Source organism: Psittacula echo (assembly GCF_963264785.1).
Source record: "Psittacula echo genome assembly, chromosome: 4".
Taxonomy (NCBI): Eukaryota; Metazoa; Chordata; class Aves; order Psittaciformes; family Psittacidae; genus Psittacula; species Psittacula echo.
The window spans coordinates 92,641,292-92,658,092 of record NC_137738.1 but is presented as its reverse complement, the minus strand read 5'-3'; the positions used below and the strand labels follow the sequence as shown (position 1 = coordinate 92,658,092).

The window sequence follows — 16,801 nt, the reverse complement described above, 5'->3', positions numbered from 1 at the left end:
TAAACTAAAATCCAGGCAGTCAAAACAGGACTCCTACTGCCACAACTGAATTCTAGATGCAGCACACGTTCTTGGCCATGGGCTCCTCAACCACCAATGAGGGAGGTCAGGTGTGCACAAGTGATGGCAGCACTGCCCACTGATGAATCACTGTTTAAGTTATTTTCATTTTTTATGGCAAGTACTACTGGATTTAATACTTTCCAAAGTAATGTGAGCTTTAGTACGACAAAGCCAAGCAACACAGCGTGGAGCAAGTAGAAATCAGGACGTTTTCTGTAGATAAGACATTTTTAAAGTTATTTTAAAAAACTCTCCTCTTTATGCTTTTAAAGCAAAGGAAGAAAGATACTTCAAGTTATTCCAGCCCATCTTCCCTACCAGTGGAGAATCCCCAACTGCACACTTTCTAACCCAGGTTAAAACACCTAAGTAGCAAACTTCCATCGCTTTCTCTGGGACACTTCATCTAGTATTTTCAGAATGAGATCCCACTTACATGCAATTTATTATTTTGCTCTTCTACAATCACTGTTACCTGCGAGGCAAACTACGTATTTCCATTTCTTCTAAGTTTTCTTCAGAAATTAACCTACTGAAGCCCTGATAAATTTTTTGTTACTGTCCTCTGAATTTCTTCCAGTTGGATCAATATCTTTTTGGCAAAGAAGTAAAAATGAGATTGCCAGGTGGAGCTGAACCCATGCCACTAAGGAGGAATTATTACATCTTGGTTTATATCTTTACAAGCGTAAACCAAACAGTACTAATTTTTTCTTCTTGCCATTAAGCCATTTTTTCCTCAAGTGTACCAGTGAAAAGCAGAAACACAGCTCACATCACTGATGTTCACATACATTCAAGTATGTATATCTGTAGCTTTTTTAATGCACTTAGCTAAGATGAATCCTTCTAAGCAAAATACGCTTGTGAAGGTTCAGACCCCAATTTTTTTTAGAAACTTAGTCTCAACTATTATCCTGGAAACAGAATTCTTCTGGGCATAAATTTCTTAAGTTCATCATATGATGCAGAAAAGAGGCTGCCTTCAGTCTTGCTATTTGTTACCTTTTACTTTTAAGCAAATCTCCTTTTTTCTTACATTTAAAAATATGAAGCAAAGCCGGAGCATATGGTCAGAAAAATATTATCACTGTTCTTCCACTTCCCCCGGCTAAAAATCCAAGCATTATTAATAGAAAAACTTCCCACAGGGAATCTCCCAACCACTTTCCACAAAGAGAAAATATCAGATTCCAGTCCTCTCAATCCAGCATGTTTCATTAACTTTAAATTAAAATAACTGAAAAGAAAGGACAAGAGTATGTAGAACAACAACAAATACAGAAAATGGAATTTGTTAAATTGCTACTTCATCTTCACAGATCAAATTCCTTTTCAAGTAGTGCTGACGAAGACGAAAGGCAACATAGATTTTCTTTCTCAGTGCAGCAATCTAAAAACTGGATTTAAGGAAAAAATATTTAAAGTGCAAACATACTGCAACGAGCCTTTCCTTGTCCTAACATTTTTTCGTATTAAGACTCACGTTTTTATCACTTGGCATTAAATTTATTAGGAAGACAGAGTAATTAATGCTATACGCAAGTGCCATACAGACCTAACCTATCTGGGAACTGTGGATGCTACCATTCTGTCACGAAACAGCAGAGTTCGCCATCAAGAAGCAACACTGTCCTTGCCACAAGAAGCACTATTTTACCTCTGAAAATGCCTCTCGTATTTTCTGATAGTTTGCTACCAAAAAAGACACACTCATTGCTCAATCTTCTTAAAACAAAAAAAACAAACAAACAAACAAAAAACCCCAAAAGAACAAAAAACAAAGAAAAAGCAAAACAAAAGAAACCCCAAACATTCCTAATCCAGAAGTTTAAGAAAAAAATTATATTTGAGCTATCAAAGAGAAAAGCAAAAGTGCACAGTATATCATAAACTTATCCAAACAATGTATAAGAAAGGCTAAACTGCGTAGTTACAAGACCTGATATATAGTAAACGTCTATTTCTTTTTAAAGATGTTTATAAACCATTTCAAATATGAAGAACCAAAGTTCTTCAAAGTTTATTTCATGCACTATTTAAAAGTGTACACATGAAAGAAACATACTAAAGCACATACAAGAAAACCAAGCCCTGAACTTTCACTAGAACATTTTACAGTTGAATAACTGGATACCAGAAAAAAAAAAAAAAAAAAAATCAAAACCTAATAAAAAAACCCTTCAGCTGTTAATGAAATATTTTAAATCACTGATGCCTTGTTAAGTCCACAAAACAAAGTCTTTTGGCAAAGCATTAAAACTATAAGAGAAAATAAGAACCCAGCCTCCCTGCTAACGTAGAACAACTTTATAATGGCCTTTCTTTCCTTACTAAAGATAAGTTTAAGGAAAATCTTTCTGCAAAGGCACTAGAGCCACAGCTGTAAATGTCACATAGGCCAAGAGCTGACAGAACACATCAGCTTCTAGAAACAAAAGCAAAATACATGACAAGGCAAAACTTGACAGTAGCCCTAAAGCTTTGCCAGTGTTAATAGCTTTGGCATCTGCTCCAGTCTGAACATGTCCTCTCACTTGCTTACACATTACCAACTCATTTCAGCTGAAATCCTCAGCAGAAGTTTAGCAACCTAGGAAACTCAAGGGATAGTTCTATCTAAAAAGAGTACCTTCCAGATTTATTTTTTTTTTTAACAGCAGAAGGCTCTATGGCCCTGGCTACATTTTTGATGAAACTACTTACAACCAAAATATGTTGGGTGCTACAAGGAAACACAAGAGGAGAGGGCTGTTTCTACTGCCAACATGCTTAATCAGAGTTGGATACTTTACCACACTGTACGAATGCATGGTGCTTATTTCATATATGGCTATAACCATAAAAAAACCACAGCATCCCAAATTATTTCCAACTACTGTACATTACTCTTGTAATCTCTTAGAAAAGTAGACCTCCATTAGTTAACTTATGGACAGATTTTCAAAGCGACCAGTTACCAACACTTTACTGGTATTAACTTCTAATAGGCAAAGTTACATGAAGCTATAATTTTGCTTATAATTCTTTTTTAATTCTAGAATTCTCATTCATAAATATGGCTTTTCCAAGCAATAATGAAGTTTACATCTTTTTTTCATATGTATTTCTTTTTGGAGGAAACTTAGACACCAAAATCAAGGACTATTAAGGTTCTTCTATTTCTTCAGCTTTCCTTTGCTAGTCAGGAGAAAACAAAAACTTTAAACCTCAACAATATTAAGTATATTAGGAAAAAGCAGAACATTAAAGGTGCCTGTGCTACTGCAGTGTAAAAATTGAACCTAAATAAACTACACACATGTCCATGAAAATATATTATTCACTTCAAAACCAGAGAGTCAGAATAACAACTGAAAAAAAACTAAAGACTTAGCTACTATTTCATGACATGTCCTCTTCTTATACATACAAATTGAAGCAAAAAATTCACAGTTGCTAGTTGAAAAGCAGTACTCAGCAGAGAAGAAATAGAATATGCCTTGGAGAAGACACACAAAATGCTTATGTGGATAAGAAAAGGTAATAAAAACATTCATCCCACTTCCTATAGATACTTATTTTGTTTTTATTTCCTTTCCAGCTTGTGGAAGAAAAGTTATTCTTGTCACAAACATTTTTGAAAGATAATAACTAGTGTTTTTAGGAGAACAAATAGCTAAGATTTTTGGTAAGCACAGCAACATTTTGTACCTTTCAAAAGTCTTCTTGAAATATAATACATTAAAAGGTTTTTCTAGGGAGGGGGTGAAGCTTTTAGTACATTGCTTTTTAAAACCACCTAAACACCACATTTCCCTGATCCATTTGCCTAATGAAGTCACCACATTGTAATTAATATATGATAGAAAAGAGGGTTTAGTCAACAGAAGGTATCAATTAGAAGACGCATTCTATTTTCCCTTCCAGATGAGCAATCTGCCTCTGTATGGGAGACTCAGGATAACTTACTGACTGACACTTGGTAAGGATGACTCCTCTGATAGATAATGTCAGGTAGTATTTGTATATCCACAGCTAGTCTAATCAATATGACCAATATGAAATACATTTCACTGTTGATAAATAAACACATGTGGGTCTAGACTCTCTCTCATCAATATCATGACTGGGTAAAAAGAGAGGACAGTATCAGAAATTGAATGGGACTGCCCTAATTCCCATCAGCTGGAAACATTCCCCAAAGAACTGATTATGACCAGCTGGCTGCAAACTACAGACATTTGGTCTAGCATTTGATGCACCTCCAACCTATTGATTTCAGCACGCACAGACTTCTAAAGGCTTGTAGGAATCTGGGTCATCTCCCCTTCCTAGCCCTGGTTTAAGAGTTCCGGGGATTCAAGCAAATTTGGGACTTAACCAGACATGGGAAATCTCCAGCTAGTAGGACGTAGTCAGAATCTGCTCTTTTTGTGCCCTTTGATTAATGTGAAATTGAGGCTGGAAATTCTCTATTCATAATTAAACTCCTATTCTTCCATTTGGCTCCATCCCTTTTGGCTCACTGAAGAGTGCTTTTAAGCTTTACTGGCTTCAATTGCAGGACTGGTCCCCAGTGGATTCTATTGTCGTTGTAGCATTAAGTTTGATTTTGTTTTCCTGACTCTCTTCCCTGAGAAGCAAGAGATCCTCTCTTCCAGGGACACTAAATCTTGCTTTATAAAGACAAACAGAAAGTGCGAAAAAGTGAAGTAAAAGCAACATGAACACAGAGTAAACCAGTTGGGTTTTGCTGGTTTCACAATTTTAAAGCAAACTGAGATGAGTGTTTTATAATATAGGTTATAACTACTTAATTGTGGGAAGCTCTTGTGCAAGAATTCTTGGAAGAGGGTTTTCTGTTGGGCTTTGTTTGCTTTTCGTGGTGCTGTGGTTTTTTGTTTTAGGGTTGGGGTTTTTCTGATGGTTGGAGTTTTGCAATGGGAAAGGCTAGCACGAGACATTTTCCATTTTTTTAAGAACAGTGGTTGTTAAAACACAAATTGTCTTAAACACGAAGAGCTGTTATAATTCAGAAATACAACCTTTGTAATGGCCTTAAAATTTCAATATGTTTTTCTTCAGTAATTCTTACCAAATTTTTGAAGAGTGCAGTTAATTCCTTTGTAAACACAGAAAATTTTAAAAACGCTGTTCCCAAATCTGGGTCATCCCTGCAAACACAGTTGCCTCCAAATTTCTCCAGTGCTTGTGTATACTGTTCTTCATTTTCCACATGAGCTTCAAAAAGAGCAAAATATAAAAATATCAGTAAATAAAAGGTTATTGAAATTACAATTGAGCTAAAAACACCCCACAAAACCTCCAGACTTTTCAGATCTCTTGCTAAAAATATTTACTTGATACAATGAACATTTATTATTTATGTTTTAACACAGATATACCAGAAGTATGACGTATCTCACTAATTCTGGTTTATGTGTATCTACCCACATACTGTACAAAAGACAAGGTGTCAAGACAAGACAATCATGACAGGTGAATCTAGAAAGACCCATAATATTCCTGCAGTATACTGGAGACCACATAACAATTCTCAACTCCTAGAATGAACTTTTAGAGCCTTCTATTAATGCTTCTATTAATTTTAACAGGAGGTGTTATGTTTAACTGTGTGCTGAACAACAGAACAGAGGAGATCAAGAGTGTTACCAGGGTCTGGGCTGGCTCAGAAGGTAATAGATCCAATAAGATTCTCAGGTCATCTAAGGAAATGAGACTACAAACTACATTACAGATGAGGACAAAATCCGTATTTATGTTAGCTGCCTGATTCAGAGGACCAGTGGGGATCTGAAGCAAATCCTAGCAGCCTGCATTTACCACAGGCCAGCTCAGTTCTCAAAGCAGTTTTGGTTCACAACTAGGTTCTTTTCTGAGACAATGAAACCAGAAGTGGTCCAGTGCTTAACAGAGACAGCAGGTTCTGAGTCACTGTATGGGCTGCACCAATGCAAGTCATCCAGCATACACCTGACAACTGGGTCCTTCAGAGAGCTTTGAGCTGAACGTGTTGGGGGATTATTCAGCACAGGGAATGACATGAAACCTAGGCTCAAAGCAAGTTCCCCTGATTCAAATACAAAAAAAAAAATCTGAGAAGCTTACTGATTCACTCCTAAGACACCAAATTACTTGCTTGTGTAGACAGGCCTAAAAAGTCCTTGTCAATTTGATTTGTGGAATAAAAGTCTTTCTGAGACCAAGCTTAGTGACCATGTCAAACTTGAGCAGGTGGACAAAGCACACCATGTTAGCACCTGAGAAGGTTAATGTTGCCTATTTCTTATTCTAGCTGTGGCCAATTTCTAATGCTTAAAAAAAAAAAAAAAAACCCACGCCCTAGAAAACAAGTTATGCATTAATAGGAACAAAAACCCTTTCTTGGTCACTACATGAGACCAGCATAAACCCTGAAGATTATTTAGAGAGGATTAATCTGTTCAAACAAGCAATGATCCAGTTTCATTTCAAGCCCATTTATATTCATCAACACATTTAATATCCAAAGGATTCTTGATGCAATATACTTTCTCCAAATTTCTATAAATTAGTTATGCAATAAACCTGTTCAGTAAACGTGGCATGCTTCAACTTAAAAACAAGCCTGTCTGTTCACATTCCTATTTGGCCAGCCATTCAAGAACTTTATTTCTCAAGTAGCTACAAATTTTCTTTACTTTCCAATATATGAAACTAAACCCCTGTGAAGTAGTGGTACAATACTGTGTAATTAAAGACTGTCATAGAGTACCTACAGAACTGAAGTTACAGATATGGTATTAATTCTGCAAGTTTCTAGCTTGAGTGCCGAAATTGCAGCCTGTAAAAAATACTTTGCATATAGCCATTCAAGCCCTAGCACTGAATTGTACTTAGTTCTCCTCTGCATCAACAGCAGGAGCTAAGCATTTAACCAAACTTTTGCTACATGAGCTGTAGGATGAAGTAAGGATGTTCATTAATACTACTGTGTGACATACACACACCTGTACAAACTGGCAGAGACAGCAAAAAGCAGGATGCGGCAAGTCCAAACTTCTCTAGTTCACACAGCTACCCAGTAAGGGGAATTATTTCCATATTGCTTTCTGCATTCTTACTGCTTCCTTCTTAGCATATTCTTACTCAGGAAAGTGGAGGTCAAGACACAGCAAAAAGAGAAGGCTGTCACTGCATGAAAATAAGATGAAAAGGCTGCCACCATTTATTGTTGCAGTTAGATGTGCAAGCAGCAGATGAACCATGCTGACTTTGTACCATAAGAAACAAAAGCTTTCTACTCCACACAACATCGCCAAGAGTTTTCAATTCCCCAGCATCTTAGGGACCATTATTCTGGATCTATGTTCAGATTAAGCAAAGCCAACAAACCAACAGATCAACAGCAGTTCTGAGACATTGCCCAGAATGCTGCTATTGCAGCTATACCATTAGCTGAGCCGGTACTCCATAAGTGCTTCTGAAGAACACAAAATTGTATTTTCTCACGGAACCCTTCAAAATACTCTCCCTTCCCTATTGTTTCTTCCCTATGGATTTAAAAAGTTTCTCTACAAACAACAGACATCTGAATCAGGTTTGTTTGAGCGTGTAGAGGCTTTTTTAAAAGAAAGAAACTAAATTATATACAAATTGGAGTTACTGTCTAATCCTCTATCACAGTTTCTAAGTTCACACATTAAAAAAGAAAGCCAAAACGTGCATCTAATACTCAGGGAACCTATATTAAAACCTCAGTAAATGTTCTCATAAGAGCAGGGCCACAGTTTCTGTTCTGTCAAAAGAAACCCTAAGGGCTGGCAAGTGGTTGGGTTAGTGATACTTCTGCTGGTGTAAAAGAAATGCCTCTAAACCTTTCTTGTCAAGACGGGGCAGCATGAATTTAAAAACTATGCAAAAACTGCTCTAACAAGTACACTGATTATGAGGCACAGTCAAGCACTCAAAAATAAATGAGAAAAAAAACCCAAACCTGAAACAACCACAAAAACAGAAGAAAGGGTGCCAAATAAATATGTAACAGATGACACAGCTCCAGATGAATCTTAAACCAGATCCTCCACAATCCAAAGATAACAGCTTCATTATGTTGGGCAAGAAGGAACTTTTTTCAATTAGCTGATAAGAATTATACCACAACAGCAATTCTTGTTATAACCTTCTATCTCAACATGAACATTCCCACAAGTTCTGTCAGATATTGGTGGCTCTCCAAGGTTGCCAGGCCTATCTATTTCGCATGTAATATAGGTTTTGTTAGTTCTAATTGCTATGAACTGCACAGCAAGAACAAAAGCCAACAAATGCTGTTTGCTATTCACAAAATGCTGCTGATCCAGAAAAAACATAAGCTTCAGTTATTTTTGCAAAGATAAACACACAAAACTCCATGAGATTGGCACACAGATCAAAATCCACATAGAACAGTTCCTTGTATTTTTATCAGAATTGAGAAATATCTGACTGTGCATCATGACAATACGAAATTGCAGCTCATCAGCTCTCTCTTGTCATGAAGTTCTCAACATACATAACTGGAAGCCACCAAGAAGGATGATGCTTCACAAAGCAGTAGAGCCAAATGTAGTCTCTGACTGCTGCCAAAGAGAGTAATTTCACCCCTCCATGTCCTCAGCTCTTCATGATATATATGCCTTACCATCCCAGGTGCTCATTTAACTCCAGTTAAGTTGATTTCATAGAATCATAGAATAGTTACGGTTGGAAAGGACCTTAAGATCATCTAGTTCCAACCCACCTATCATGGGCAGGGACACCTCACACTAAACCATGTCACCCAAGGCTCTGTCCAACCTGGCCTTGAACACCGCCAAGGATGGAGCATTCACAACCTCCTTGGGCAACCCATTCCAGTGCCTCACCACCCTCACAGTAAAGAACTTCCTCCTTATATCCAATCTAAACTTCCCCTGTTTAAGTTTTAACCCATTACCCCTTGTCCTATCTCTACAGTCCCTAATGAAAAGTCACTCCCCAGCATCCTTGTAGGCCCCCTTCAGATACTGGAAGGCTGCTATGAGGTCTCCACGCAGCCTTCTCTTCTCCAGGTTGAACAGCCCCAACTTTCTCAGCCTCTCTTCATACGGGAGGTGCTCCAGTCCCCTGATCATCCTCGTGGCCCTCCTCTGGACTTGTTCCAACAGTTCCATGTCCTTTTTATGTTGAGGACACCAGAACTGCACACAATACTGCAAGTGAGGTCTCACGAGAGCAGCGTGGAGGGGCAGGATTACTTCCTTTGACCTGCTGGTCACGCTCCTTTTGATGCAGCCCAGGATACGGTTGGCTTTCTGGGCTGCGAGCACACACTGAAGCCAGCTCATGTTCATTTTCTCATTGAGCAACACCCCCAAGTCCTTCTCTGCAGGGCTGCTCTGAATCTCTTCTCTGCCCAACCTGTAGATATGCCTGGGATTGCTCCGACCCAGGTGTATGACCTTGCACTTGGCATGGTTAAACTTCATAAGGTTGGTATCAGCCCACCTCACAAGCGTGTCGAGGTCTCTCTGGATGGCATCCCTTCCCTCCGGCATATCAACTGAATCACACAGCTTGGTGTCATCAGCAAACTTGCTGAGGGCGCACTCAATCCCACTGTCCGTGTCACTGACAAAGATGTTGAACAAGTCCGGTCCCAACACCGATCCCTGAGGGACACCATTCATTACCAGTCTCCAGCCGGACATTGAGCCATTGACTACAACTCTCTGCATGCGGCCATCCAGCCAGTTCTTTATCCAGAGTGGTCTGGATATCAAATTGATGTCTCTCCAATTTAAAGACAAGAATGTCATGCGGGACAGTGTCAAACGCTTTGCACAAGTCCAGGTAGACGACATCAGCTGCTCTACCCCTGTCCATCAGTTCCGTAGCCCCATCATAGAAGGCCACCAAATTGGTCAGGCAGGATTTCACCGACCACCTTGTTGTTTTTCATGTGCCTTAGCATGCCTTCCAGGAGAATCTGCTCCAAGATTTTGCCAGGCACAGAGGTTAGACTGACGGGTCTACAGTTCCCTCGGTCATCCATTTTCCCCTTCTTGAAAATGGGGGTTATATTTCCCTTTTTCCAGTTTTCACACCTGACTGCCATGATTTTTCAAATACGATGGACAGTGTCTTAGCAACTTCATTCGCCAGCTCCTTCAGGACCCGCGGATGGATGTCGTCAGGTCCCATGGACTTGTGTACGTTTAGGTTTTTAATGGTCTCGAACCAGATCCTCTCCTACAGTGGGCCTAGGGTACTAGCATGTACCCTGCACATGCAGCTTTATACGAGCAACAAAGCTCATCTAGAGATCTGCCAAGCACCAGGGGTGGCAGAAGAAGGTAGTCCAGACCTAGCAGAAAGAGGAGAGAGCACAAATTCCTCACCTGGTAGCAGTATGACAGCTAGATAGGTTCAGCCACCTCACAAAATTTCATTCTTACTGAGCTCATGATCAAGCAGCTATTTAAAATGCACAATGTTCAAGACTGCTATTTAAAATGTACCGTTTTCTCTTCTCAGAGTTACTCATATAACTCTTTCTGATTCAGTAAGATGACTGTTTAAATTCTCCAATTTCACCAATATAAACTACCAGGAATTATTATATACTTACCCAGACCAGATATGTTTATGGCTTTGACAGATTTCTTCATCTTATAGAGTACAGTTCGGTCAACATCCAAAGCCTAAAGCAAAACAGAAAAATTAAATGCAAAATACTGGATTGCCTTCTGGTGAATCTGTGCCCTGGAAGCCTCCTGTAATTGTAACACTATTATGTTAGTTAGTTAACATCACACACACCCAGCACCATCTAAAATGAAACTCTTTACATAGTATCTTCTTTCAATGTTAAATTATTAAAGAAGCTTGAAACAGTTTCAAGCCATCATATATTCTGACACAGCTGAAGGCACAAGCAATATTACTGCCCCAGACAGAATATTAAAAATGGAACTTAATTTCAGTTTTCCTGGATAATACAGTTAATTAATTGCACTCCCAACTATATGAATTTTCTCACAGCTATGCTGAACAAAATAAACTGCCTAACTCTCAAATATCTTACACACATTTTAAAACTAAGAAAAACTTTTCACCAACACAACATAAAATTCAAGTTTAAATCTTACCCAGAATACCAAAGCACTTACAACCAATTTGTTTCAAAGAAAGAAGTGGAAGCAGGCAACCATTTGGCTTACTGAAGTGACATGCTGGCAAACCCAAAAATGTACCACTATTCCAGAACAAAGAAGCAGAATTACAATTATACAAGCTATTTAAAACTGCAAGAAAATTTAAGTATGAGTTCCAGAGATGGTGATGTGGTCATGTCTTTAGACCCCATGGAAGAACGATACCAAACACTACAAATTATATTACTCCAAGAGCTGTTTAGTGTGATAATACATGCTTAAAAAAAAACAAAGCAAAAAGCACCAAACTCATTCCAGTTTTCATTCAAAAGATTTTAGTGAATTGCAGCAGTTACACATGTGACTTACCATTGTTTTATTGCTAATAATTTGTGCAACAGAAATGATGCGGAAAAGTCAGTCCCTAGGACCCTATCCAATTATTTTAACATAATGAATGCAAAAACAAATATTATCCCTCATATTTATGGGAGTATTCTTAAACTGAATGTATTCAGACTGCAAATAGCTGGGCAAAATCTTCGCAGCATTCATAGAATCATAGAATCACCAACGGATTTAGAAGTTGCCTTAACGTTGATGTTATAGTGCCATGGTACTGCTATATCCTTTGGAAGTTTTACCTTCAGCATCGTTATACTTCACATCTGAAACCTGTTAGCAGGAGAAACGTAGAGGCCTTTTCACTTGAAATTCTGAAGTACACAGGAAGGGAAGAAAACCCTAAGAAAGCCCATAGAAGTCCCACACAGCTCTCTTCACCCTCTCCAGCAATTTGAATTGCATCCACTACACCAAACCTGTACACAGGGCGATCTCAAAGGTTAGATTACTCACCTGTCTGGATGGGAGTACATAAAGTAAACTCCCTCACTGTGTATTTGGTGAGTTCTAAAAATAACCTCAGAAAAACAGCATCTGATCAGCTGACTACAGAGGAATGATAATTTCATCAATCAAGGACTCCATCAAAGGGCAATTATCCTCTTGGAGACAAAGTGAAATGAATGTCTTAAACTACTAGCATTACAAATAACAGTCCAAAGAGAAGGCTGATAGAGAGAGTCTTAAAAGTTACAGATTTAGCTCTCAGCTAAGACTCAGGTTTGTGTGTACAGCTCATAAACTATTTAAATCTCTGCACCTCAGTTTAGGGAAGAGGAAGAAAAAAAAAAAAAAAAAGGACAGTACTTCTTGAAAAAACTTCCAACTTTCCACTTGAAAGAGAGAAGTGTTGAAAGGATAAATGCACTGGGTAAATTATGAACTTGTATTATTGTGATCAAGGGTCCAGATCGACCTATGGATTCATAAAATCTTTTGACCCATGACTGCCTCAGTCAGAAAGCACAGACTGTCAGTAAGGGAAAACTTCAAGTTCTCTTCCTCAACTGAAGTAATCATTTTAGTTTACAACTTCTCTCAACCAGTTCATGCTTTCACTGTGATCAAGCAGTAGAAGAGCAAATGCATAAGCCACAACATAGCCAAGGTCCAACAGAAATGATAGACAGCTAACGCCCCAACACAACAATTTGAACATCTAGCTATCTCAGCCAGCTGTCCACATCAAAATTCAAAACAAGGATGATAGAAAAAAACCCCACACAAACAGTACTGAGGGCTACAGAAGAAGCAAAACCTAAAACCCTAATGTGATGAAAACATACAGGACTGCTAGGTCAGGCTTCCTTGGGTATTTCCCTTCTTCCCCTGCCTGCCTTTTCAGCTGTGCCAGTGCAAATGCTTGAGATTTTGTAAACTACAGGAGACACCTGATCTCTGTTTAAAATTATGTGAGGAAAAAAACACCAAACTTATTATTTTTCAGTTGCTCTCAGGCAGTCAACCCCTTCACACAACACAGGCCAACGGAAAAGACAATGGGAAAAACAGGAACGAGTAGGAGGACCAACATACCCAGGTGCTCCTGTGGAAGAATCCTCTGGGAAAGTTTCTGAACAAGAATTCAGGAGCTGCCTGAGAGCAGTGAGCTCTTTCTACCATCTCTATTGGTTTTTTAAACTCTTAACATTTCATTAGTCCAAACATTTCTTCACATTCATATTGTGAATTAATATCCATTCACAATAGAAGAGGCTTTGTAAGTTCAGTTTGTCTAGAAACCACTACCACATTTTTATTGTGGTAGCAAACACTGGGTCTACAGTACAATGCTGAAATATCCAGGGAAACAATATGACTAAAGCAAGCTAAATACTACCTTGACTAACACTGACCTAGCACTGACTTTGCCAGCTGAGGACTTTGCTCAGCTTCTGTTGAGGTAGATGATCCCCTCCAAAGCCATGAAAATCAGAGACAAGTTATCCCAGGAACAAAATATCCCACCTTCATACAAAAAGCAACATTGACTCAACTTACTTCTTCCCTCATCCAGTCACCAAAGAAAAAAAATCAAAACCATAAAAAGTGAAGTGATTTGTGACAGTCAGTACTCCATGCAATTGTATTTGCATATAAAACCTAAAAGAATATTGTCATTACCAAAATTAACAAACTGTCACAAAAATACCCTATGTTTCATTCTTTAAAAATAAGAGTGGTTTTTTGTTAATTGAATTTATTGATGAGATTAGTGAGAACAGGAAAAAATTTAACAGTGAAGACTGCAAAGTTGCGTATCCAAGGGAAAAATCCATATACGAACCGGGAGCTAAGGCAGAAAAACAATCAGGAGAATAAAGGGGTTTAGCTTATCAGATGCTTGCAGAACCACCATGGGGTGCCAAAGTGAGATAGCCATGAAAAACAAAACCATGAAGACACAGGATATCTCCTTCCACCAAAGCCAAGCGAACAAATTAAAAAAAAAAACAAAACAACAACAACAACAAAAGTCACTAAATACTACCTACTCTTTGGAACACCCAAAAGGTCTAGGTCCAAAATGTTGATCTTGACAGCTTAACTGTGGATCTGAAGCACTGGATTTTTGACTCTGATAAACGCTTAGAGAAAAATTATACACATCAAATGGGAGGCAAAGTAGATGTTGATTTCACTCACCAGTATGTACAGGATGAATTAAAAAGCCTTTCTTGAACTGCACTGGTTTGTAATTATATTACTGGCAATAAGGTGCAGATAACCAAAATTGGCTAGCTCAAGCAGATAGCTAGAGGGAATTGGAATCACAGAATCTGTGGTTTCGATTGGAAGGGTCCTTTAAATATCACCTAGTCCAACCCCCCTGCAATGAGCAGGGCCATCTTCAACTATATCAGGTTGCTCAGAGCCCCATCCAGCCTCCCCTTCAATGTTTCCAAGGATGAAGAATCTACCACCTCTCTTGGCAACCTGTGCCAGCGTTTGCCCACTCTAAGCAAATATAAATAAAGACACGAAGTGCTTAAATAAATAAACAATACTAATAATAAAATATTGAAAAGCATAAAATGTAGAAAGAACAGGCTGCCATCCTGAAATGATCCCCAGTCACTCAAAGGGGTTTGGGCTATTATGGAGGCAACTAATGATCAATACTATTTTGTCTGGGTAACTGATTACCTGTACCTTGTGATATTCAGATACCCTGTCAGACAGGCTGTAGGTAGCCTCCTCTCTCCAGAATAGAGGGTTCTACCTAAAGTCCTTACTGGTGGTAATGAAGAGGAAAAAGATATAAACACCAAGAAATACTAAACTAAAAAATAATGTTAGCATAAGAACAGCTTAAAGCAAACTGCAACTAGGAATTAAGAAAAACAAATAAAATGCTGGAAAGCTTTCCAAACAGGAGATGAAATGGAACTGAATAACTTTATGAAAGATTAATATGTTTATACCTATTGTGGTAAGAAACTAGACTTGCTCCTATGGGAGATTTCTTCTAGTCCTCCATTCCTTTGCAAAATCTTTTGAGAATGCTGCATTTAAGAGTGGCTCTGTATGCCTAAAGGCCAAAACACTGAAAAACTTTGCATCTTTAGTTCTGTATTTTAATCTTGCTTATAGGCCAAAAAAATGGGGAAGGAGACTTCGCCTATGTTTAATTGAAAGACATTGGTTCTTTTTCACAACTAGTGTTTTAAACGGGTAATTTCAGCATAAAATTTTGACTTTAGTATTGTTCTTCATATTTTCTCATCCTTTTCTTTGTCCAAATCTTAGCACTTAGAAATCAATTTAAATAAAGTTGTAGTTTTAATGTACTTTTGATTTCTAATCTGTAGGTTTCATAAATAATACATACACTACCCAGATGTGTACATACATGCCAAAATGATACCTTCCCCTAACTCAACTGCTTTGTGCACGTTCAGTACTGCCAGAAGCAGTGAAATTTAAAATGGCTTCCGACACTGCATATTTCAGCATTTCTTTTTATACTTAGAACGCCCAGTAAACTACTGAACCAGAAGAAAAATGACCATGTAATTCATATAGTGGGATCACTTTGCCCTCTCATGTAATACTTCTAGTTTTGACTCAAAAAACTCCAGTGCTAGACTGCTTATTTTGGCATCTGTTTATTTCAGTGCAATGTAGTCAAAGAGGCCATATAAATAATTTTCATAATCCCACTCAGTTTCAACTGATGAGCACTCAGACTTCCCTCTTTTTAAAAAACAGTAAATATAGCCTTGATCTGGGGGGGAAGGAAGGGGGGGACAGGGACATGACCCACAATAAATTATATATAGTACATAAGAAAAGAAGCTACGTTATTGTAGAAGTGGTGCTACGCAGCATGAACTGAAACAAACTCAGAAGCGACCTTCCTTAGTGTGCCCTTGTCAGTGCAGAGTTTTTTTGAACACAGGATCTATGTCTTCTGTTCATTTACTTTTATATGACTTCTAATGTTAATCTTGTGAAACCATTTTTAAGGTAAATTACTTTTTATATGAGAATCTATGTGGCGTTGCTGCAGCATATCTAGAGATCACAGATTCAACATGTCCAGAACTAATATGCTATGATCAGCCTGGTAATGACCTTGTTCTCTTGACATGAATTTCGAGGCATCTAAATAAATGGTGACACTGAATTTAAATACGTGAACATTAGGCAATTTATTATCAAACCTGTCGCTCATATCAGTACACTTCTTCAAAATCCATACCTAATCTCTCCTAAAATGTCACAGAAACTTAAATTAGTTTGAAAACTGTTTTACCTTACAACCTAAAGCTACATACACACTTTTTAATAGCGAAAGCTATTAAAAAGACATATGTTTATCTTCTATGCTTAAAAAATCTGTAACTTTTCATTTTTCTTACTGTATCTTCCATTAGTTTATCTATCTGTGGAGTTACTACACATGATCATATACATCACAAAAACCCCAATCCTAAAATTACCTTCAATATACAAGTTTTTTTACAATTCTAACTCACATCGGCTTTTTTCAGAGCAAGTGAAGGCTACCATTTTGGCACCTATCACAAATATGTTTTGGACACACTGCTAATGTATCCTTCTCAAGGTACTCAGTAATACAAGTGTTAGGTATTTGGAGTGCCACAGGTTGAAAATTTCAAGATTACAATAATGAAGTAAGTGCATTTCTGAGGTCCATATAGAGTACA

General features: G+C 38.0%; 1 protein-coding gene across 1 annotated transcript in view; it reads right to left on the bottom strand.

Annotated features, from left to right (window-relative positions):
• The window catches only part of ASAP2 (ArfGAP with SH3 domain, ankyrin repeat and PH domain 2), a gene marked incomplete at both ends in the record, with an annotated part of 95,634 nt that overhangs the window by 60,421 nt on the left and 18,412 nt on the right, over positions 1 to 16,801 (bottom strand). Inside the window, 2 exons of the mRNA XM_080615928.1 lie at positions 5,141 to 5,286; positions 10,697 to 10,769. Coding sequence (XP_080472054.1) covers positions 5,141 to 5,286; positions 10,697 to 10,769 — 219 coding nt within the window. The remainder of the gene's footprint in view (positions 1 to 5,140; positions 5,287 to 10,696; positions 10,770 to 16,801) is intronic.